The following is a 23,535-nucleotide window of genomic DNA, read 5'->3' as shown; positions in this document are numbered from 1 at the left end:
TTGGTGTGATTTAAATAATACTATATTAAAATGTTTAACCATGATTATAAATACATTTTCTAAAATATCTAAAATTATGATTTTAACTTGAAAATTGACTAAAAAAAAATATTTGATATTTCTCAAATAAATAAAATTAAATAAACTTAAGGTTTTTATAATTGGGCCCTAAACTAAACTATAAATATACAATAAGTGGTTGTAGAAAAAAAAACAAAATGTCACATGTTTAGGTTTTTGAATTTCTGACAATTAGACCTATTTACCTATATTTATTGTGCCAATGTGACCTCTATCAGTTATTTTTAGAAAACCTTACTATAATGTTTATTTTACTATTATACTATTTATTTAATAAATCAATGTCATCATTAATTTAAGGTCTGCAACTTGAAATGTGTATAATAGTCATCTTTATAAATATAATTCTGCTGTATGTGTGTTGTGATTGAACTACTCCTAAATGGTTGGACCGATTTGAATGAATTGTTTTGTATGCGTTTGGGTGACCCCGTTTAGATTCACAAATCATCCCCCTAGGTCCAACCAGGGGATGTGCTCAAACGGGGATTTAGAGATTTGCGGTGGAAATTTTGGTTTATAAAATATAAATGGTTGCCATGGGTTTTAAAGCTATTATAATAATAATTATTGGTTGCCGTGAAATCAGTGTATTCATTCAATGCTTTTAATTTTTTTGTACGCTGTGTTTTGATATTATATGTATCGCAATTAGGTACGTATAAGTATTGAGCGTATTATACTCACATATAAGTTACGTACATAAAACAATGCCACGTCTTCGTGGACGAGGAGGAAATATTGGTCGACAGACTCGGTATTCACAATTAGTCCAGCCGTTTAGGAAATAGTAGAAGTTCAGTGTCATACTTGGTATAACTTTGATACTTAAGAGTTAAATTATAAAGTTACGTACAAACAGCACGGGGTCTGCGATCTACCGAAGGTAGATTGCCTACCTCATAATATACTGCTGTGAATCAGAATTTTTATTCCAGGCAACAGAAAAGTTAAGATAAATTTTGTACATCATACACCTAGTATTAAATAACGAATTGAACAAAGTTTGAGTCATATAGAGTTGGTACATTTAACGGGAAACGAAGTGCACGGGATCAGCTAGTAGTACTATATTATTGTGCAGTTTGTGCCTTATGGTGCTTAAGAAGAAGAGAATAAACTAAGTTTTTAGGTCTATGCTTAAGACTTTTAAGAGGACGTGACACACTGACACCTGCATTGTCCCGCAGGTCTCTGTCTTACAAGTAGGTAACATGGCAAATTTTACGCTCAGCAGATCACGTTTAGCTCCGTTGGTATAAAAATTAGAGTGAATTGACTCAATTGGCTCTTATAAAATTTAAAGGTAAGATTACAACCTTAAGGTTGCGTATTACTGATCAAGCCATCTATAGGCTATGCCATATGCAGTGATATGATTTTATTATATTTACAATCATCAAACAATTTAAAATTTGGGAGTGAATATTTTACTTGGCACCTACCAAAATTAAAGGTAAGAACACTATTTGTTCTTTTGTTAGGTTTTTACATTGTTTTAATTTTTAAGTGACTTATGAGCATTTTTAAATATTAATATTTTACATTCTGGGTACTAATTTATAACTAGGGCTCGAATTTCGATGAATTTGCATATTTTTTCTGGAACGCTTGACATGATGCTTTCCAAGATACAAAACATGTGTTGTTAAGTACACAATATATGCTAACAACGAACTTGTTTTGCATTTTTCGAGGTTTTTGACGTTTATTGTATGCATAGTCAATTTATGTGTCACATAAGACATAGACTGACGTGCGTTTATAAACGTTTTTTGGGCATTATTTATTTTGATAGGTAATTTTTAAGTTTTTAAGAGGACGCAGCACTGGTATTTGTTGTCGCCGTCTTACAAGTGCGTAACATACCAAATTTACGCTCAGCATAACACGTGTAGTACTAGAAACGTCAAACGTTTCGTTAGTTTAAAAATTAGAGTGAATTAACCTATTATGAAACTTGATGGTAAGAATATTATCTGTGTTTGTATGTGGGTTTTTTACGATAGTTCAATTTTTTAGTAAGTTATGCGTATATAATATACCGTAAATTAAAAATGCTCAAAACTGAATTATCGTAAAAAACCAACGTACTAACACAGATAATATTCTTAACATCAAGTTTCATTATAGGGTCAATTTACTCTAACGTTTAAAGTAACGAAGCTACGAGTGTTCTTCTGAGCGTAAATTTGCCATGTTACGCACTGGCCGGTAAGACGGAGACAACAAATACCAGTGTTACGTCAGTATATAATATTACGAAAATAATTTTAAATATATATAAATTACACATATTGTGCTAAGATTAAAAGAAGGTAATCTAGTTTTTAAATAAAACGATTAACGAATTTAATTTGATTTCTGAAGAAATTGTTGGTCAATTACATGGATTTTTTTAGGAATTTCTTTTAGAGGTTTTATTTCATAAATGCATTTTTCGATGTTTGTAAGTCATTTTATTCCGAGCCATACTCGGCCATAAGTAGGGGCCGAAATTATATTCTTTTAAAATAGCCAAAATATTCTTCCAATATATTCTATAAACATCATAATAAAATATGCAATAAATATGATTTTTTATTAAAATATTCTCTTGAACTAATTATATGCAAAATAATTAAGCAAATAATACAAACTGATATAAATAAATACATAATATGCAACATAATACAAAAACCTGATATAAATAGGTATCTACATAATAAAAAAGGTGGATAAGTGGATGTCGCTCTTCTGTACAGTGGGTCACTGTAATGGATGGTGTTATATTTGAATTAAATAATATAAAATCATTGTATAAGAAAAACGATTCTGAGCGAAAATGGTCCGTCAGCCTATGATATTACCAAGTATATTTGATGATATTATTGTGAATAAAGTAATTTATATATGACCTATTTACGTGGAGCCTTGTTTTAAATTTTTAATCCTTAGCCATAAAAGTTAAACATTTTATACATTTATAACTACAAAATAATTATTAAATTTTGTCAAAATTCGAACTTTAATTGCTTATAAAAAAAAATTGTGCCCATGTATTTTTAATATTTTTCAACTTCTATTGTAAAATGATATCAGGAGCCTTGCATTAAATTTTCACGCTTTTTACCCAACAAATAAAATTTTATTGATATTTATAGAAAAAAAAAACTAAAAAAATTGAAAACTGACAATGTCTGTAAACAGCTTAAAAAGAGTCAAAATATTTTCAAAATTGTATGGTGTATAGAAAATGCTAATACAAACATTCGGTGAAATTTTCAAGTATCTATGGTCATTTGTTTTAGAGTTACACCAAAAACCAAAATCGATTTTCTCAAAAACAGATTTTGCGTAAAAATTCCCGTTTTTCCTTAATTTTTTTTTTTTTTTTCGCGTCGCTTTTGAAAACTACTGGGAAATTTTTACTTTTGACCCCCAAAGTACCAACTAGATTCACTTTCCCACCAGAAAAGTTACTGTTGAAGAAAATCCAAGCACTTTTACTGTCCTAATAGGAGATGACTGCAGACAAAAATAAAAAAAAACACATCATTGTAAAATCAATACATTCAGCGCTTCGCTCAGAATCTAAAATGCTACATGTTAAGAAAAGATTGATTAAATTATTAATAATAATATTTAATATTCAATTATTTTAAATTTTTAATTGAGAAAATGTTTGAAAACAGTTGACAACTATATTTTGTTCTATGTGCTCTGCAGGTGTCATATTTGTCATATAAAAAAAATTATGTTTATTTTATTTTAAATTATGAACTTCAAACGCTCATAAAAATTTAATTTGATTTCCTTGAAGACATTTTTTCTTTTATTAAAGATAGACAAACTTATGAGGAATCTTGCATTACATTTTAATATCTTAGACTTAAAAAGAAAATTTTTTAGGAATTTTTAACTCAAAATAATTTGCACATTGTCGTGATTTTTACGCCTTTTGTCAAAATTCAAACTTGAAATGCTTATAAAAAAAATTGTGAGTATGGATTTTTAATATTTTACAAATCTCATTGTAACAATCTATTAAGAGTCTTGTATTGTATTAAATTTTAAAGTTTTTTTACCCAACAAATACAATTTTATTGATATTTATAGAAAAAAAAACTAAAGAAATTGGAAACAGAAAATGTCCGAAAACAGTTTAAAACAAATCAATGCTTAATCAACAACCAGTGAAATTTGCATGTATCTACGGTCATTTGTTTTAGAGTTATTCCAAAACCAAAATCTTTTTTTCGTAAAAATTCCCGTTTACCTTAAGAGGACGTCGCACCCGCATATGTTGTCCCGTCCTATACGTGTACGACATAGAAAATTTTACGCTCAGCAGATCACCTGTTCATTTTAAAATTAGAGTGAATTGACCTCTTATAAAATTTAAAGTTAAGAATGTTATCTAGGGCATCTCATCGGCTTTTTGTTATATTTCAGTTTTAAAGTGAATTATGAGTATTTTAAAATTGTAAATTGTTTATACATTTTTTAATGCTCATAACTCTTTTTGGCAGTACTTACACTTGTGAACACATTTTTTCACGAATGAAAATTGTCAAATCTAAAACGAGCTCGGTAAACTGACATTTACTTGGAAAATTCACTCAGAATTGCATCGTCTCAGATCCAACCAAATATCGAAAAATTAGTTAGTGGAAAACATTGTCAGTTTTCACATTAAAAATAAAATAAAAAATTTGTAATTAAAAAAAATGTTTATCTATATATGTTTTAATAATAATAATTTGTAATTTTAAATGTACCTACCTAATTTTAAAAATTGTAATAATAAAACTGAATTTTTATATAAAATACATGTTTTTACTACAAATGTGGCCCGCAAGATTTAAAAAAAATAATGTGTGACCCGCTGCATAAAAAGGTTGAAGACCCCTGGTCTACAGGATAAAGACATTAGGATTGTTCGAATCACGGACTAAGATATTACCACTGAATATATGAAATATATTTCATAATATATTCTGTGATATTAGTATAATATTACCTTCAACGGATAGTCCGTGGTTTGAATAAAAAACTGTTGGCGGGAAAATATCCATGGAATATGCAATGGCCAGTGGAATCATTTATTGCTTAATCCATGATGACAACTTTACTGTTCAGCCCACATTACAGACATCTGACAGCCGGACCAACGCAGACGCCGTGCGCATGTTGCTGCAGTTGTGCAGTACCGCCGAAGAATTAGATGATAACGAATTTCATGTTTTTAAATTATTATTCTTTCCCGTTCACACACAAAAACTCTAAAAATGAGTAAAACTATAGTTTATGATACTTTGGTAAGTAGGACTTATACAATACGTGGGTGCTGAATACTCGTGTATTATCCTGGGGATATTTGTTATTTTTCGTAGTATGTCTCAATTGGTAGAACATCAATAAAATTGTTTGTTTTTAACTAGAATCGTTTACTATTTAGGTTCCTAATTTTTATTTAAAATAATTTAAATGTTTGTCTTTTTACAGTCCATTCCCGATCCATCATTTATTGATGATGAAGTTAGGATGTTTGGTTCATGGTTTGGAATGACTAATATTTGTATATTTCCAACCAAAATTTCTGGACCATCCAACAATCAAAATTCATCTGGTGATGATAAAACTGAACGGAACATCATACATCTGAAACATAAAACAATGCTATTTGATCCTAAAGTAAGACAACTGGTAAATGAGTCAAGCGGAGTGTTCCAAGAATTACAAATCAACGTGGACGACCCAACCAAGGCAACTGATGCTTTGTACTATAGTAGAAAATACAGGTTATTTGATCAAATACTACTAATGTTAACAAATTATTTATTGTCAATAATAATGTATATTATATTATTGAACAAACATCAAAATTAAATATTGCAGTTAATCAAATAAATAATCAGGCTATACTATTCATTTTATGTCTACATGATACAACTATAAATGTTGCTGGTTAAATTATAAAATGTATTTAGGTAATTCAATCGTCTTTATATTGTCATTGGTACCTACTAATGATTTAATTATTTGGAGGTATAAAACATTTAGTTGAGAATGAATTTATTAATACTTTAATTAAAGCATAATTTGTAATTCTTTTAAAATATATATTATAGGGCGATATTGTCGACTTGTATATTAGCAATTGACCGAAACAACTTGGACAAATCAAATGAAACGTATAACCAATATAAAATGTTGCTGCACAATCTTCAACTCATATGGCATCTGTGTGAAGTACTTTACCTTGTGACTGTTCCTGGTAATATATTTGTATTTTATTTTTGAATTCTTAATATTTAGTATCTTTATTTTTTTAGTTTTATATCTATAAGTATACTTCTATCCACCTACTACTATTATTTTAATATTTTGTATAATGTATAGTATAGTATTAAGCATAAAGATCATTAATGTGTTTTTTTTTGTTAATTAGGTGATACTATTTTAAACAATCTTTTAGATTGGATTAAAATTCATTATGAAAATGCTGAAAACCAAGCATCAGTAATTACAGAAAATAAAATTGCTTATTTAACTGATGAACATGTAGAAGAAAAGTTTACTTTTTATTGGGATACTGTTATTGGACTAGTATTACAAGGAAACATTGACACGGCCAAAATGTTATTGTCCAACCACTCTCAAAGTGACACTGAACCATTTATTCATGCAATAAAAATATTTAAATCTATGCCTACCTATAGTGTAAGTTTTACATCTATTAAATTACAATCACATTCAATTCTAAAGTCAGCATTTTTATTAGTTGAGTATTTGGATAGTAATGTTGAATGCTTAAATTATTATACCTTACTTTTTTTTATAATAAATTCTGGTTTGATTATATTATTAAAAAATCAAAACAAATATTTTCATACTTTATGAACATTTAAATTTATTAATTTTTATAGCAGGTGGCAAGAATAAATACATAGGTATTTATTTGTTTTTATAATTATATATTTGGAACTTTGTTATTTTACCAAACACCTTTTTTTAGCAATGTTTTTTCTTTAATATGACGGTGATGTCAGAATTTGGCGGTCAGACTTGGTTTTGAAGTTATGGCCTAATGAAGTTCACTATTTTGTGATTTGTACGTATTCGTGTATCACTCTAGTTTACCAGACCTATAAAGAATATTTATGTTTCTTTTATGAAACTTATGTACTTCAGCGAGTTAAGAACAATGGCGCAAACAGAATTAGTAGGTTCAACTTAGTTTTAAAGTTATAGCCTAATGAAACTTACAATTCTGCGATTTTACACATTGGCACAATGCTCTATTTGATTGCTTTTAATTGTCTTTATGCTATACGATGCTATAATAACTACTTTATAACTACTTTTGCAATTATTTTTGGGTAGACAATAGGTCCGGTTGCTAAACTAAAAGTCCTGTGGACCTCTCATAACCTTACCAGTTACAGTGTTTTAAATAGTGACTAGTGACTCCCTACGATTACCAGATCCATCCTCCAAAATTAAAAAAAAAAATGGTTTTGGTAAAGTAACAAAATACCATATATTTTAATGTAAAAAATATTCTTATATAATACTAGACCATTTTCAAAGAATACATTTTTTGAAAAATTATCTTCTATATATATATAAAAAATGAATGTATGTCTGCCTGTGTGTCCATATTACCATGGCCGCCATTTGTATATTATTTTGAGTTTTTTGTATATAAATGGTTGCCATGGTAATATGTAAAACATATTATTCATATAGAGTTGGCGTTTTTAATGGGCAACAAAGTGCATGGGATCACCTAGTATGTAATATTTTCAATTGCATTTTATTTAAACTTGAATATATAGAATAGGTATTATAAAAATTAATATTATTAGTATTATATTATTAATTATTAATACTGAATAGATTTGGGACTGTAAGATTGTTAAAAATATAATATACACATTTTTTTTACTCCTACTATGGTGATAAAATATTATTTATTCTTAACTCTTAAGGCTACATCATTTAAGTTGTAAGTCAACCAGTGACGTATTTAGGTTTTTGTCTTGGGGAGGGATATGATTTTATCCAGTGGCCCGTTATGTTATAGACTTTAAGTTAGGAGTCAGAAAATGTTTGCATATTATATACAGCCTATTGGGATGGGAGGGGGGTTGATCTCCTTATCCCACCACTGAAGTCAACGGTATCACAACAATTTTGTCCATGAACTATATTAATAATCAAATGTTCATTTTTAGGTATATGGTGGCCTGCCAATTGCAGAATATACATCTAGATTCAAGGGCTGGCAATCAAGTGCAAAATCCAAATTAGAATGTGGTATATTCTTATCAGATTCAAATCTCAATGATGTTATGAAGGTATATGGTTCAATATTATATTATATATTAATATGTTTATTATAATGGTTCATCCATTAAAATTAATTTTCAGATTATTTGTGGAGACCCGGATTCTACAAGTTTGATCCGCAGTCACTGTTCAACATGGTTTCAATTTCTTGTCGCTCAACTTATATATACAGATCCAACTGTAAAAAAACATAGCTTAAGCTTATATGCTCATCGTAGTGTTGCTAAATATTATGAAGAATCTGAGTATAATCATATGGATACACTTGCTTTAGATTTGTTTGATGGAGATTTAGAAGGGGTATGCATTTAAATTACTACATTTACTAAAAAAATCTAACTATAATATCTTATTAGATACCTAAAATATTGTGTAATTTTGATACCTTTTATAGTTGTGCTAAAGTGAGTATGATAAGTACATTTATACTACTCTAGTATGGAGTAAAAACAGAAAATTATATTAATAATTAGAGTTCAAATTTTGTAGGCATTTGTTTTTTTTTATCAATCCGTCTAATGTAAAGCAATTTTCATTATAAATTTGATACATACTTTGTAAAATAAAATATTAAATACACAACATTTTACTTTGCTTTTTTGGCTTAACATTTTTTTTTTAATAATCTGTTTGCTAATGTGTTCTAAAGTTCTAAATTAACGCATATTTGAATTACCTAAAAGATCAATATAGTATTCGTTTAACAATGAATGTTATTTCTTTTTTTTGTCTGTTCCTTTTTGAGCAAATAATTTACTTTATTAAAAGATTGTTTCTGGTACTACATTTCTTAATAATTAGGAAAAATGAGAATTTTTACAAAAAAAAAAATCAACTTTATAGGTTGAATTAAACATAATTAAAAAAAAGAAGTGTATAGGATCACAAGTCTAAATCTATTTATGACCATTTAATTTGCCCATACATTTTACACTCTTGCATACTACTTGTATTGTACATACTTGAAATATTTGTCTACATTGTATCTTAATTAACAGCCAAAAATGTCAAGTATAACAACTAATGTCAAATTCAGAAATTTTAAAAAACAAAACAAAAATACTTTTAAAATTCATAAAATTAAATTAATTTTTAAAATGGTGTATTTTTCTTTTAATTTCAGTTTGTAAAAAAACTAAAATCCTATCCTGATTCTGGATGGTCATCTACTCATTTGACTAATTTGTTACATCTGTGTGATAAAATTGAACCAGAGTTTGACATGTCTGAAGTAGTGTAAGATGAGGAATAATTCAATATCAAAAAGAAATATTAATAATATATTAGTTTTACATTTTCAGAGAAAACACAAATCCAAATGAACAGTATCTCCTTGATTATGGAACATTTCTCATGACTCATCACTCATTGTGGCAAGCTGGTATTACTTACTTAGATTACTGTTCAGCTGTAGGTAAAGACCATCTATCAATGTTGTTGTCAAAGTTAGAAATAACATCAGATTTGAGAGTGTCAAAAATTTTACATTATGCAACGGCCAGGCGTTTACATAATGTTGGTGAGCAAATTTAAGAAAAAAACTATTTTACTTGATTAAAATGTATTGCTAATTAATAAAATATATTATCAACTAAAACTATTGTTATTATTAGTTTCTAGTGTTTGTAAAGTGAAAGGAATGCTAAGCTTACAAAAATCAAGAATTGGTGAAGCTCTGTGTTGGGCAATAAGAGGGCAAGACAGCGCTTTTGCCACACATTTAGGTGATCTATATTTGAAAGAATATGTTAAAGGTGGATCCTTTGCTTGTCCAGATATACTGGACAATTTAGGATCAATTGTTGTCACCTGTGATCGTTTTATGTTTATTGGTAAATACTAAATTTTATTATTATTTGTATCTATTAATACATTATATTATTCTTATTATTTCTTCTAATATTTTATCTTAATATTTTAATTTTGTCTTATATGGAGTAAACTCCAATTTACAAAATATAGATTTAAAATTGAATATTAATATAATATAATATAATTGAATAATTAAAAACATTGATTTATTATTAAAAATTAACCTTGTTGAGATAACTTTCTTTTAGTTAAATTTCTCATTAAAGTAAATTCTTAAGTAATTCACAACAGACAATCATTCAATTGTTGAATCAAATAGTTATAATAGTCATAATATATATTTGATTTTTTTGTACTTAAATAAATTAGGTATAGTACATTTGGTAATGTAGGGATACATTTTATTAGTAATGCATCATTTTTGAAAATTATATAAATCAGACTCCAACTTTAGAGCATTTATGTATGAATTAATAATTTTATAAATATTTGTATCATTAGAAAATAATAAGGAATAAGTAATGTTTAAGTATTTAATTATGGATGAGATATTATTTATAAAAAGAAGAATTAAAATATGGGATAAATGGTCATCTTGTGGAACACCTGAATGAATATTGTGAAATATTGGATCAGATACAGTGGCGTAGCCAGGATTATGGAATGGGGGGTGTTTAAGTATAGATTAAAACCAAGTTTTTACAGTTTTTGTATATAAATACATTTAGGGTTCGGGACTTGACTTATTGCGCTAAAAATTATCGAAATATTCAGTCAAAATTTTCAAAATATGCTTAAATATACACAGGTACATTTTTATATTATTTTTGAAAAATGCATAAAACATATTACAATTTTGGTAATAAAAAACTAAAAAATAAGTAGGTATATAAACATAATAAAAATAATTTATACACGGGTTTACTAATTTGAATATAGGTAGGTACCTATATTGATTATTATGATGGACAGAGGACACTATTACATGTTTTGGATATTTTTAAACTATTGTGAAATAGAACAACTTAATTTTTAAAATATTGGCATAAAATACTAGGTTAATAAATAAGTAATAACGAATAACGTGATAAACAAACATCTATCTATTGATTTTCATTTCTTCGTACAATCTAGAATCTAGATGTCACTTATAGTTTTAATACAGTTATGTCACAAAGACTTATAAAATCTTACGTACCATTTGCAAAAATAAGGCCAACTGTAGCCAAGCTCCACCAACAACTTTAACAGCCCTCCCAAACATTTACTAAATTTTTTTAAGCTTATTCAATTTTATAATAGTATAGTTTTATGCTTCGACCTCCCCAAATCTCAAAATTAGCGCCTATTGTACCTAACCAAACACAATATTTTTAAGATATTTTTCAATGTTATCCAAATATGATTTTTTCCCGACAATTGTATGTACATTTAAGTTGTAAAAATGCAAAATATGCTAATAATCGCTCAAATGTGCACTTTTCCTAAAATATGCAAATTCAAACTTTGTATTTAATCTCGCCATTTCATAAGTTAAATTTATAACTCATCTAAAATAATCTACGACCACTACAATAAAAGATGCAAGTAGTACCGAACCCTATAAACAATATATTTATTAGGGGGAAATGTCATGGTTGGGAGGGGGGGGGGGGGGTTTAAACACCCAAAACCCCCTTGGCTACTGATTAGAGAAAACATTACCTTATCTACCACAGTGAAACTTCCATATAACAAAACTCCAATCAACAAAATTTTCTATTTATCAAAATATTTAGGATAACCACATTTATTTAAATCTATTTAACGAAATTCTCTATAACACATTTTTTTTTGTGCCCATGAGGCCTTGTAATATAGAAGTTTTGCTGTATTTGAAATCTATTTTGAATGAAATAATTCAACCATGATAAAAATAGATCACATCTTATACAATACATTTTTTATAGTTATAGTCTAAGTCAGGGTGCTCAACCTTTTGTAGTTGGCGGGCTAATTTACACATATTAAAACACTAAGGGGTCGCCAAAAGAAGAAAAAATAATTTGTTTCGTTTTTTTATTACAAATATAATGTTATACCTAATATAATACACAAGTTGTCACATTATAGAAGTTATATCTAATTATTATAGAATACTTATCATTGTTATTATATTAGTTAGCTATATGACCGGCTGCCACTGAGCCATCTCCCACCAACTTAGCTTTTTTTTTTTAAATCATCACACTTATAAACACTGAAATTATTAAATGTCTTCTAAAGAGAGACAAAAAAAAAGCTTTAAAGGCCGCTGGTTGGACTCACCTGGTCTAAGTGATCAAAAGTTTTTTTTTAAATCAGTATAGATAACATCGGTTTAAGCACTTAGATTAAATCAGCGTTTCTCAACTGAGGTTCACAAATTATTATGATTCTTAGGGAAGGTTATTTTTACTATACTCTGAGGGATCCGACGTTGGAAAACACTGGATTCAATGATTCTACTATATTTAGCTAGCTAAATTAGTTACTATTGAACAATTTTCTCTAAATCCATGTTATTAATTTATAAGATAAACCCAATGGTAGTAATTTTAAAATTCATAATCATAGTAAATATTTTTGGAGGCATTGATATTTTTTAAATACAATGGTAATTTACTAAATAGGAACGATTGCCCCTTTAAAATATTAGTTATCCAAGAAAAAAATATTACCTGTAGCCAATGTAGAATTGTTTAAAAATATAACTAATTCGAGATAATTTAATTTAAATTTTTGTTTCTTAGAATTATTTTGATAATAGTAGATAAATAGATAATTTATATTTTTTATAAGACCTACCTAACCATATATAAATATTTTTTTTTTTTTAGGGAAGTATATACAATTTCTTAAACTCGCTATGGGTAATAAACTCAATGAGGCCGCATTATTGTACATAGAACTCTTAAGATCTAATATTTGTCCAAATTAGTAAGGATTCATTTTACATTACATAATATTTACTTTAAATTAATTTGCAATTGTTTTTAATTACCTTGTACTGTTTTTAGTTTTAGACTAACATTATTACTGGATGTTCTAATGTTCATCGACAACAGTAATGAGTGTTACTTTAATATCGCTGACATGTCTCTAATTACAATGCGCTTGGATGATGCCATTACAGAATGGAATGAAGATAATGAATCTGACAATCAGTATTTATTAAGCAAAGTGTTTAATATTCGTCAAGGTATTGTTAAACTAGTGTCTATCAGTTTAATAAGAAAAAAAATGATTGTGTAAAAAAATACTTTAGTATTAAGATTTTTATTTAAGTATTTACTATCTTTTTAATTACGATAATTAATAAAAATATATAAGAAATGTGAAAATAAATCAGTTTTGTTTACCCAATTATTCAAATATATTATTATTTTAACATATTATTGTGTTCAGTCATATTGATAGGAAAAAAAACCCATGACGAGCAATTATAATAGTATAAAATTGAATATTATTAATATAATATATATCAATGTACACATGAAATAGAATAATTATTATTGTGCCGTACATACTTTATTATTAAATACAGACAAACAGATTTCATCTAATGGTTTAGCACTTACAGAAAAGTTAATTTAGAACTAGAAAGTTTTCACAATTTATTAACCATTCCTTCTCAAATGTGTGATACACATAACAACAAGTAACGCCAGGTTAACATTTAAGATTCAACTCAAAATATTTGATTTATTTTAGGTATTACTCAAGTAATATCTACAAAAATACTAATTTTATGTAATCTATTCTAAATAAATACTAACTTGAAAGGTACTAAAGTCACAGAAAACACATAGCTAATTGTCATGTACCATGAGTACTTCTTTCTTCTACGGAAAAACACCATTTTCTTCACTCTTATCTCTGTATTATATTATAGCTTAAGTTTTTTCTAAGTTGTTTTAAAATTGATTTTAGTCTACTAAAACTTACTGACTAAACTTAATAATTAATTTTGTAACAATACGAATGTATACATTTAGTCTAGGTACTAAGAATCATACCTATGCCCTAACTTAATGTATATTGTATTCTTTACTTCTTTATTATTACTTATTAGATGTATGGATAATTATTTATTGTGTACAATAGCTTTGTGTCGAGTTAGTGAACTAATTTGGGGATATGTCTTATGACATAATTTGCATTTATATGGCCTTTCGCCAGTATGTTTTCTTCTATGAATTTCCAGAACAGTAATATTTATAAAAGACTTGGAACAAAGGTCGCACTTGAACGGTTTTTCGACTAGATGAGTTAATTGATGTTTGTCCAAAGCTGGTTGATTTCTAAATGCTTTGTCACACAATGTGCACGCATACTGCCTCAGTTTAAATTCTTCGTGAGTAGTCTTATGAACCTTGAGTTCTTTGGGGTCACTGTAGAATTTATTACAAATATCACATGTATGATTTGTTTTTTTGTGCCTTTTCAGAGATACAATTGCTGGATACGTTTTTCCGCATAAATCACACACGAATGGTCTGGCACCAGTGTGTTGATTTAAGTGGTTGGTATAATTATAACGAGAAATAAAACTCTTTTTACAAATGTTACAAACATATGGTTTAAGGTCATTATGAATTTTTTCATGTTCATACAAATGGGCATTTTGTGAGAAATTTTTGTTACAAACTTTGCATTTATGTTTTTTAATCTTTTCTAAGTGCGTTTGCAAATGATTTTTGACACCAGTTTTACTAGCAAACTTTTTATGACACTCGTTGCATTCAAAATTTTTATGTTCAAAATGTGTTTTTTTATGTCTACTCCAATCAGTTAATTGAGTAAACTGATCTTCACAGATATCACATTTATAAGGCTTTTCACCTTTGTGTAGTCTTTTATGGCACCTAAAATCAAAATAAGTGCTACAACTCTCATCACATAGAGTACATTGATATGGTTTTAAACCTTCATGCCTTTTTAAATGTTGTGTGAGAGATTTATTCATTGAAAATGACTTGCCACATTCAATACATTTGTATGGTCTGTATCCAGAATGGAGATCCTGATGTCTCTGCAAAGAATTCAACGATCCAAATTCTTTTCCACACTTGTTACATTTATGTATGTATGAGTCATGAGATAACATATGTATTTTGAAAAACTTTATCTTAAGGAAGTTTTTTGAACACAACAAGCATTTATGTCTCTTGATAATTTGATGTGAAAACATGTGAGTTTCTAAATTAAATTTGGCGTGAAAACTTTTATTACAAATATTACACTGATATGGCCTCTCACCTTTATGTAATCGTTGATGAGCAGCAAAGTGATATAAATGTATATATGTTTTTAGACAAACATCACATTTGTATGGTCTGTCTTTTTTTTTATTACTCTGCGCACTTAAATATTTCTCAAAGCTTTTGAGTGTATAAAATCCATTGTAACATTCTTCACATTCAAAATAAAATGGTGTTCCTGGATGGGAGCTAACAGGATATTTAGAAGAAGTCAGACTACCGATGTACTTGCAACAGTTGATACATTGATCGATATGAGGTTTTAGATGATCTATAATACTTGCACGATCATGAAATAATGAACTGCATTTTGCGCAATTATACATTTTATTATTTTTACCAACTGAACTAGCAGTGTTCGATTCATCCAAACTAATGTGTTTACGATTTACTGGAACACAAGAATCAACCGCATTTCCAACAGTTAAATTTGAATTGATACTACAATCTTTAATTAATAAAATATTTTCAATTTCTACTGAAAACTCTAACTGAACTTTGTTAATTGTCCTCTTTTGAATTGGATCTTCGCCTTCAGGATGACTTGTCTTCAATCCATCAAGCATAGTAATGTTGTTACTAAAAAAAAAATTAATTGTAAATAACGAAAAAAATTTAAATTATCATTGTGCATACCATAAATTACTGTTGCAATCACCAACATCATTACATTCTTGAATGAATTGATTTTCGAGCAATTTTATATTATTGTCGATATGAGATATCAAATGGCTTTTAAGACCATTCAATTCAAAAAACTGCTCGCCACAAGTAATACAATTAAACTTCTTGATATTTGCATGAAGTGATATGTGAACTTCTAAATTGTATTTGTCTTGAAAATTCTTATTACATATTTTGCACTGGTATTCCTTTTCATGATTGTGTATCTGTCCACCAACAGTGGGATTAGGATTGTTACAATTTTCTATTGGATTGATTATATGAGCCTTTTTTTGATTTAGACTTCTTGGAATTCCAATTCCAATTTCCATTTCGTTTTTAAACACACAATCGTTAAATACTGTTTCATCTTTTTCAGTTTTAACTATTGTATTGGTTTCTTTTTTAACATTAACAGTCCTGGAAATAAAATAATTTTAACAAAATATAAACTATATGATCTAATAATTAAAAATTATTTACCTAAAATTAGTGTTTTTATGTTTAGTTTTGTCAATATTGTATCCAATATCAGTAAATTCTTCTTCATTGCTGTCTTCCATCTCATTTTTAATGCTAGCATCATTACTTACTAATTGTTGAATGTAATCAGTCTCAATTTTAATATTTTTATGTTGTATATCTATATGTTTCTCCATTATATTTTGATACTGAAACATAAATATAAATACAGTATAATTAGGTTTTTGGAAACATTTAAGATAGAACTACTTAATATAACATATCTTAATTCTTAATGAAGAGTATAGATTTTGTGGTTCTCTGAGTACCTAATATAATAAAAGAAATAAAATTGTAAACCCTAAATGTGTAAGAACGTAGAAGCACAGACTGTATAAAAATACTTGCTTTAGCTTAACCTAATACCGAATGTACCTAATGATGACTTAATATATTCTGTGTTAACAAATTACAGTAATTTATAGGTAGCTACAATAACCTGTTGTATAAATTACTCGATTTCTGTGTTGTGTTTTAGTAAAACGTCAGCATTAGGTGACAATTTAAATCCACATTTCGAGTAAACGAATGAGTTCAATTCTTAATAAAATATTATATTATAAAAATAGCATTGATAAAATATACAATATATTTAGTACAGTATATTTAATCAATGGTAATAGTACCTTTATATATTTAACTTCATTTTTGTATCAACCTATATTTTTTAAATTTTTAACAGTTATCCCAGGGAGAATCAATTCATCATTTGTTAATATTCACATAGTTAATGACTCATGGGCCATGGCTGGTTAAGCTTGGGTATCATTAGACACTACAGAAAAAAGCATGGTCTTTGAAGATTCTTAGACCGTGGATAAATATAAAAGAATACTAGACTCGCTGTGGCCCGGCCGGTTAGGTTTAAGGTTAGGCTACGATTTAAGATAATATTATACACTCACACAGAACGTTACTCAACGCTGTATTGAAACTTCAAACTGGCCTCCAAAATGATGTAGGTACAGTGAACTGTAAACAGTTTATTCCATACATGACAAAATAAACAGGTATGACAGCAATATTTTCATTCTGATGATTTTATGCGCAAATATGGCGTACGTTATGCTCCACTTCTCATTGGTCGAGAATTTATCACATTCATAACATGTTTTTCTTGTCATGATTCCATGGAGTTAGATAGAGAGCAGAGAGGACCGGATACGATCAAATTTTTAACGGGTCCGAACCCCAAAGTGCCTCCGCCGATTTCCATTGTACATAGCTGGTTTTAACGCTACCTAGTGCTAGATTTAAAATTTAATGATGATAAGAATGAAGATGAGGGTTGACAGATGTATACGTCTTGTCTACCAGTCCTGGCTAAATACCACGGTTTAAGATATATCTTAAACCGTGCTAAATACACGGTCTTAGAAGATAAGGTCGGACAACTCTACTCGGATAACTATACATTATCAGCACTCCGCTTAGTGAGGCAAATCCATTTCAAAATTTAGCGGCTGTAGAATTGAGCGCTGCCCTAAGAAGAAGATGTAATTAAAACAAATTCAATGAATGAGGTTTTTCTTATATTATTTTCTAATGTTGCTATACAGAATTATAATTTATAATGTAATACATTATTAATTATTTGTATTGTCCTTAGGAACGTTTTAATGGACTAGCACTATTATCTGTTCATCGTACAGTAGACATAAGTATCGATGAAGTAATTGATGAACTAGCAATAAAACAAAGAAAACTTGATTTTGTATTATAAGGATATTAGTATAAAGTAAGTACAAGTATGAGTATGTAATTATTATTATTTATTATAGTAAAAATAAATATTTATGATACTATTATTTTTGTTCTAAATTTATTATTGAGTTATTGGACATAGGTGGTGATAGTAGGTTGGTAATTGTAAAAAGAGTTAATTCTCTAAAAATATTTGTTGAGTGTAAGTTAAAAATTTAAATTTATTTCAAATCTAATGAAAAATAATCAATATGTTATTGTTATTCACTAAAATTAATGATTAATAATTGGTATTAAATGTTGTGTAAACTGTACAGTATGTAGTGAGTAAATATAGGAAACCTCAAAAGGGGGTGTGGGGGGCAAACGTTGCGACGTATTGTTGGAATTAGAATCGGATGTTTGAGTGAAAAATTAACATTTTTTCATGATCACAATATTACATACTGACATTAAATGTTGTGTGCAAATGCGTGCGAGAGCCCGCTCCGTACCGCTACAATTGACCCGCATGCCGACGCCACACGCACTAATAATCATTTACGACTAACACATAGATCTCGGGTGGATACGACGCGATTAGAAATTGCCTAAATGATTATTCTTAAATCAATGCCATAGCAAGGCCCCTTAATAATAATCTGTAAATTATATTAATTGTATAGTGTATACTGTTACTTGATATTTTTCACTGGCGGCACATGCGCCCATAATAACGTACATTTCACCAGCCCCCCCTCCCAAATATAATTTTTGACATTTTTTTTTTGCTAAACATTAGTGTGCCATTAGTGTGAATTTGTGTGACTATTTTCAGAATTTGTGCGATACTGGTTTAACCGTAAATTCAAAAATATATTTGGGGGGCTGTAGAAATGTTCCCTCTCATGGAAAAATTAACAATTTTCAAAATTTTATTTTGCTAAACATTAGTGCGTCGTTAGTGTGGATTTGTGCGACTACAACCAGTATTTGTGCAACACCCGTTGTACTCGGAAAAATCGTTTTTCCATTTTAGGCATTTCCCCAGCCCCTCCCAAATGGAAAAAATTACAATTTGCAAATTTTTCTTTTGCCACCATAAATTTTTAAGCTGTCTTCCAGGTAAGTTGAAATATTCAATTTTAACATTGGATCAAAATCAAAAATTTTCATATTCAGTCATCAGTCATCACCAATATTACTTAATGTATTCAGATATAAAATAAGACCTTTTATATATTGCATGCTTGTTTAGAAAATAATATCACATTATTGTACTTTTAGTATAATTTTAAATACGATTTTTTTTTATTTTTTTTTTAACAAATCGTTGTAGGAGGTCTTATTAAATTTAATTATGTAAATTTTTTCCATGAGGGTGCTGGGGAAATGCTCAAAATGGAAAAAACGATTTTTCCGAGTATAACGGGTGTCGCACGAATTCTGGTTGTAGTCGCACAAATTCACACTAATGACGCACTAATGTTTGGCAAAATAAAATTTTGAAAATTGTAATTTTTTCCACGAGGGGGCTGGGAAAATGCTTAAAATGGAAAAACGATTTTTCCGAGTACAACGGGTCTCGCACAAATTCTGGTTGTAGTCGCACAAATTCACACTAATGACGCACTAATGTTTGGCAAAATAAAATTTTGAAAATTGTAATTTTTTCCACGAGGGGGCTGAGAAAATGCTTAAAATGGAAAAACGATTTTTCCGAGTACAACGGGTCTCGCACAAATTCTGGTTGTAGTCGCACAAATTCACACTAATGACGCACTAATGTTTGGCAAAATACAATTTTGAAAATTGTTAATTTTTCCATGAGGGGGGGCTGGGGAACATTTCTACAGCCCCCCATATATATTTTTGAATTTACGGTTAAACCAGTATCGCACAAATTCTGAAAATAGTCACACAAATTCATACTAATGGCACACTAATGTTTAGCAAAAAAAAATGTCAACAATTATATTTGGGGGGGCTGGTGAAATGTACGTCCCATAATAATATTCTAGTATATCTACTAATTTTACAAAACAGTTCAAACGTCTAATGAATGTGAAATATATTATTATATTTAATTTGTACTCACATTATTCATTTTTGACATAATTATATTTTTCGGCACTTGGGAAAAGGCGTTTGTCATAAATAAATACAATAACTATTGGATGTGTTGATCAAAAATAATTTATAAATAAGTACCTAAATATCTAATGTTTAACTGTAGGTACAAGTGATACGGAGTTTTCTTTGTCTAAAACTGACAAATTACTCATTGAAAAAAAGCAATAATTGAAGGTTTTGGTGCTATCGATAATGAGTACAATTCAAAGCCTGCAAGATTGTCGGATGCTGTAAATTATACGTGTGTGGTGAAAAACAAATACGGTTCAATCCAATACCAATTTGCTGTAGTTGTTTACGGTACCTAATGACGATTAGCAAATTATTGAATATTTGATCAATTGTTATAATTCAATTTCAGATGATGAAAACAAAAAGCCTCTTTATTTTGAATATCCTAGAAATTTGTCATTTAAGTATGGAGACAGGGCAATGTTTTTTTTTACCATGCTTTTGATTACGGCAATAACCTAACTAAGATATTAATATCGTACAATCTTATAGTTGAACATAATACAATTTCAATTTCAAAACTATTTGAAAAAAAATTTACAACTATTACTAAAAAATTAGGGAAAGCTAACTAAAACTGCAGAATATGCAAATAATTATGCAACACCAGCTTTCAGCGAAATCAACTTTGTTATTTTTTTAGTTACTTAGAACTATTATTTTTGTTTATGTCAATTTTTTTTTTAGTCAAAGTGACATCAGAGGTTACGAATCATTGGAATCAAGACGAAAATATCTCTGATGACAAACATTTTGTATTGAGTCTTTTGCCCGCATGTTATCCACAACATGGCTTTCCCAGATCTGAATACAGCAGAAAATGTTCACGCCGAACAAAAGAATATCACAGAAAAATCGTCTACCAATACTGATAGCATATAACGATCTAACGAACAAAGGTGGGCAAGTTAATAAAAATAATTAACTGCGGCAAGTTAAGTTAATGCAATTAAATTCCCTTCTGCAGTTAAGTTAAAAGTTAACAAAAAATAAAATTTAACTAGATAAGTTTAATGTTAAAATAGAAAATAAAATTTAACTAGATAAGTTTAAAGTTAAAATAGAAAATAAAATTAACTTATCTCAGTTAAAAAAAAGTTAATTTTTTTCAAGGCACAATATTTTTAAGTCATAAACTTCCATAGTATTTGGTATACACAAACATTTACCAAGATGTTTAACACGCTATGTAAAAAATTAGACTGTTATAATAGGTACCTATAAATTCGAAAATAAATTACCAAAATCGAAAAGAATCGACGAATCAGTATTGTGTTGTTGATTACGCATGAATCGAAAAGAAAATTAACTTGTACGACAATGATAATTAACTATACAAATTTAAGTTACAACAATAAACATTTAAACTGAATAAGTTAATAAGTAAAAAAAAAAAATTATTAACTAGTTAAGTTAAAAAGTTAAAAAAAAATTAACTTTTTAACAAGTTAACGCCCACCTTTGCTAACGAGCCTAGGAAGCGTTCACCATAACATAATTTAAATTGTAGATACGATTGTTATAATTTAAAATAACAATAAACTCAAGGAATGTAATAATTACAATAAACAAATAAATTAATTAATAAATAAATAGTATATTGCAATAACAGGAATAGAACTCCATATCGGAATAATGCCTCCTCCTGGATCACGTTTATTATAGTCTATTGACTATGATATTGGCGCGTATTATGAGTATTAAGCCACTAAATAAATTGCCTATAAGTCTTAGAGACGAATATTGACCACCTTCGACACCAGAGGCGGCGATCCTATAGTCATCGGCGTAACTAGGGGGGGGGGCAAGGAGGGCTTAGCCCTCCCGTATTAGTATTTAGTCCCCTAATTTTAATATTTTTATGTTGTATATCATTATGTTTCTCCATTATATTTTGATACTGAAACATAAATATAAATACAGTATAATTAGGTTTTTGGAAACATTTAAGATAGAACTACTTAATATAACATATCTTAATTCTTAATGAAGAGTATAGATCAGTGGTCGGTAACCGGCGGCCCGCGGGTCGCATCCGGCCCGCGAGTCTATTAAATACGGCCCGCTTTAAATTCTATAACAACGAAATTTAATTGAATATCATATCAAAAAAAAATCATATTGTATAAATATAGTTGAACGTTTCTATCAGTCATATAATAATGGATTTATAATTGTGGATATACCTTGACACTTTGACAGTTACCGATAAGATAGAGTAGATACGACGAGTGTATTTGGGTTACAATCTTAATTTTCGATTGTGCTCAGTAACATTGCGTTTTTCATACGGGTATGTGCGGTTTTCTTATATGAAAAAAATTAAAAACCCATACCGTTCACGCTTAACTGATGATCATCTCCACCATGTACTTAGAATAAATATCGAAAACCAAACTTTCGGTGCAGGCGTGACAAAAAGTAACTTACAAACTTTTTAATTCAACCTAAAAATATAAAATAAAAGTGGGTAAGTGGATAACGCACTGCTCGGAGGGGCGTGCTCAAGTGCTAATTATTGTGTTTCTTATTTTTAGATCAGACAATTTCCTATTTTTTTTGGAAAGTTTTTTTTTTGCTAAATGTTGTAAAACTTATGGGGAATCTTGATTAAATTTTCAAATGTTACATATATATATATATATTATATATGGAACAATTTTTATGAATTTCAAGCTCAAAATATTTTGTCAAAATTATAACTTTAGACGCTAATGATAAATTACTTATTATGATGATTGGCGCCACTGTTGTATTTTTGACATCCAGATTTCCTTCTTTTCCAGTAGATTTTCCTTTTACTTCGGAAAGCCTGATAAATAATAGAAACAAATATTATTTTATTTATATTTAAAAATTGTTAAGTAAAAATATTTACTATGTATTACAACTAAAATTGTTTTTTAACCGTAAAAAAATGTCGTGCGAATTCCGGGGACAGTCGTGCGAATTCATGCGAATGGCGTGCTAAATATTGGCCGTATCATAATCGCAAATATCCCAAAATTTC

The 23,535-nt window shown here is 28.6% G+C and overlaps 2 protein-coding genes across 2 annotated transcripts; one reads left to right on the top strand and one right to left on the bottom strand.

The window, feature by feature from the left end:
* Positions 1 to 5,223: 5,223 nt before the first annotated feature.
* On the top strand, positions 5,224 to 13,643 carry LOC132938972 (nuclear pore complex protein Nup85). Its single transcript, XM_061005953.1, has 11 exons — positions 5,224 to 5,381; positions 5,569 to 5,864; positions 6,195 to 6,340; positions 6,515 to 6,786; positions 8,304 to 8,426; positions 8,500 to 8,718; positions 9,542 to 9,654; positions 9,720 to 9,937; positions 10,032 to 10,250; positions 13,089 to 13,188; positions 13,269 to 13,643. The coding sequence occupies exons 1-11, from the start codon at positions 5,352 to 5,354 to the stop codon at positions 13,501 to 13,503; spliced, it is 1,971 nt and encodes a 656-aa protein (XP_060861936.1). The 5' UTR covers positions 5,224 to 5,351; the 3' UTR covers positions 13,504 to 13,643.
* Positions 13,644 to 13,669: 26 nt separating this feature from the next.
* LOC132938971 (zinc finger protein 431-like) lies at positions 13,670 to 17,773 on the bottom strand. Its single transcript, XM_061005952.1, has 4 exons — positions 17,603 to 17,773; positions 16,659 to 16,846; positions 16,149 to 16,595; positions 13,670 to 16,091 (listed from the first exon to the last, which is right to left on the bottom strand). The coding sequence occupies exons 2-4, from the start codon at positions 16,832 to 16,834 to the stop codon at positions 14,336 to 14,338; spliced, it is 2,379 nt and encodes a 792-aa protein (XP_060861935.1). The 5' UTR covers positions 16,835 to 16,846; positions 17,603 to 17,773; the 3' UTR covers positions 13,670 to 14,335.
* Positions 17,774 to 23,535: the final 5,762 nt, after the last annotated feature.

This window comes from Metopolophium dirhodum, chromosome 2 (assembly GCF_019925205.1).
Source record: "Metopolophium dirhodum isolate CAU chromosome 2, ASM1992520v1, whole genome shotgun sequence".
NCBI lineage: Eukaryota > Metazoa > Arthropoda > Insecta > Hemiptera > Aphididae > Metopolophium > Metopolophium dirhodum.
The sequence above is the reverse complement of the archived record's forward strand: the minus strand, read 5'-3'. Positions and strand labels throughout refer to the sequence as shown.

Bases quoted from the DNA above. Each gene is read 5' to 3' on its own strand.
- LOC132938972 (XM_061005953.1), top strand. From the start codon at position 5,352: ATGAGTAAAACTATAGTTTATGATACTTTG. The intron at 8,427-8,499 runs GTATATGGTTCA...ATTAATTTTCAG, and splicing joins ATCTCAATGATGTTATGAAG to ATTATTTGTGGAGACCCGGA. The intron at 9,655-9,719 runs GTAAGATGAGGA...TTACATTTTCAG, and splicing joins TTTGACATGTCTGAAGTAGT to AGAAAACACAAATCCAAATG.
- LOC132938971 (XM_061005952.1), bottom strand. From the start codon at position 16,834: ATGGAGAAACATATAGATATACAACATAAAAATATTAAAATTGAGACT. The intron at 16,596-16,658 runs GTAAATAATTTT...TTTTATTTCCAG, and splicing joins CATAAAAACACTAATTTTAG to GACTGTTAATGTTAAAAAAG. The intron at 16,092-16,148 runs GTATGCACAATG...TTTTTTTTTTAG, and splicing joins GATTGCAACAGTAATTTATG to TAACAACATTACTATGCTTG.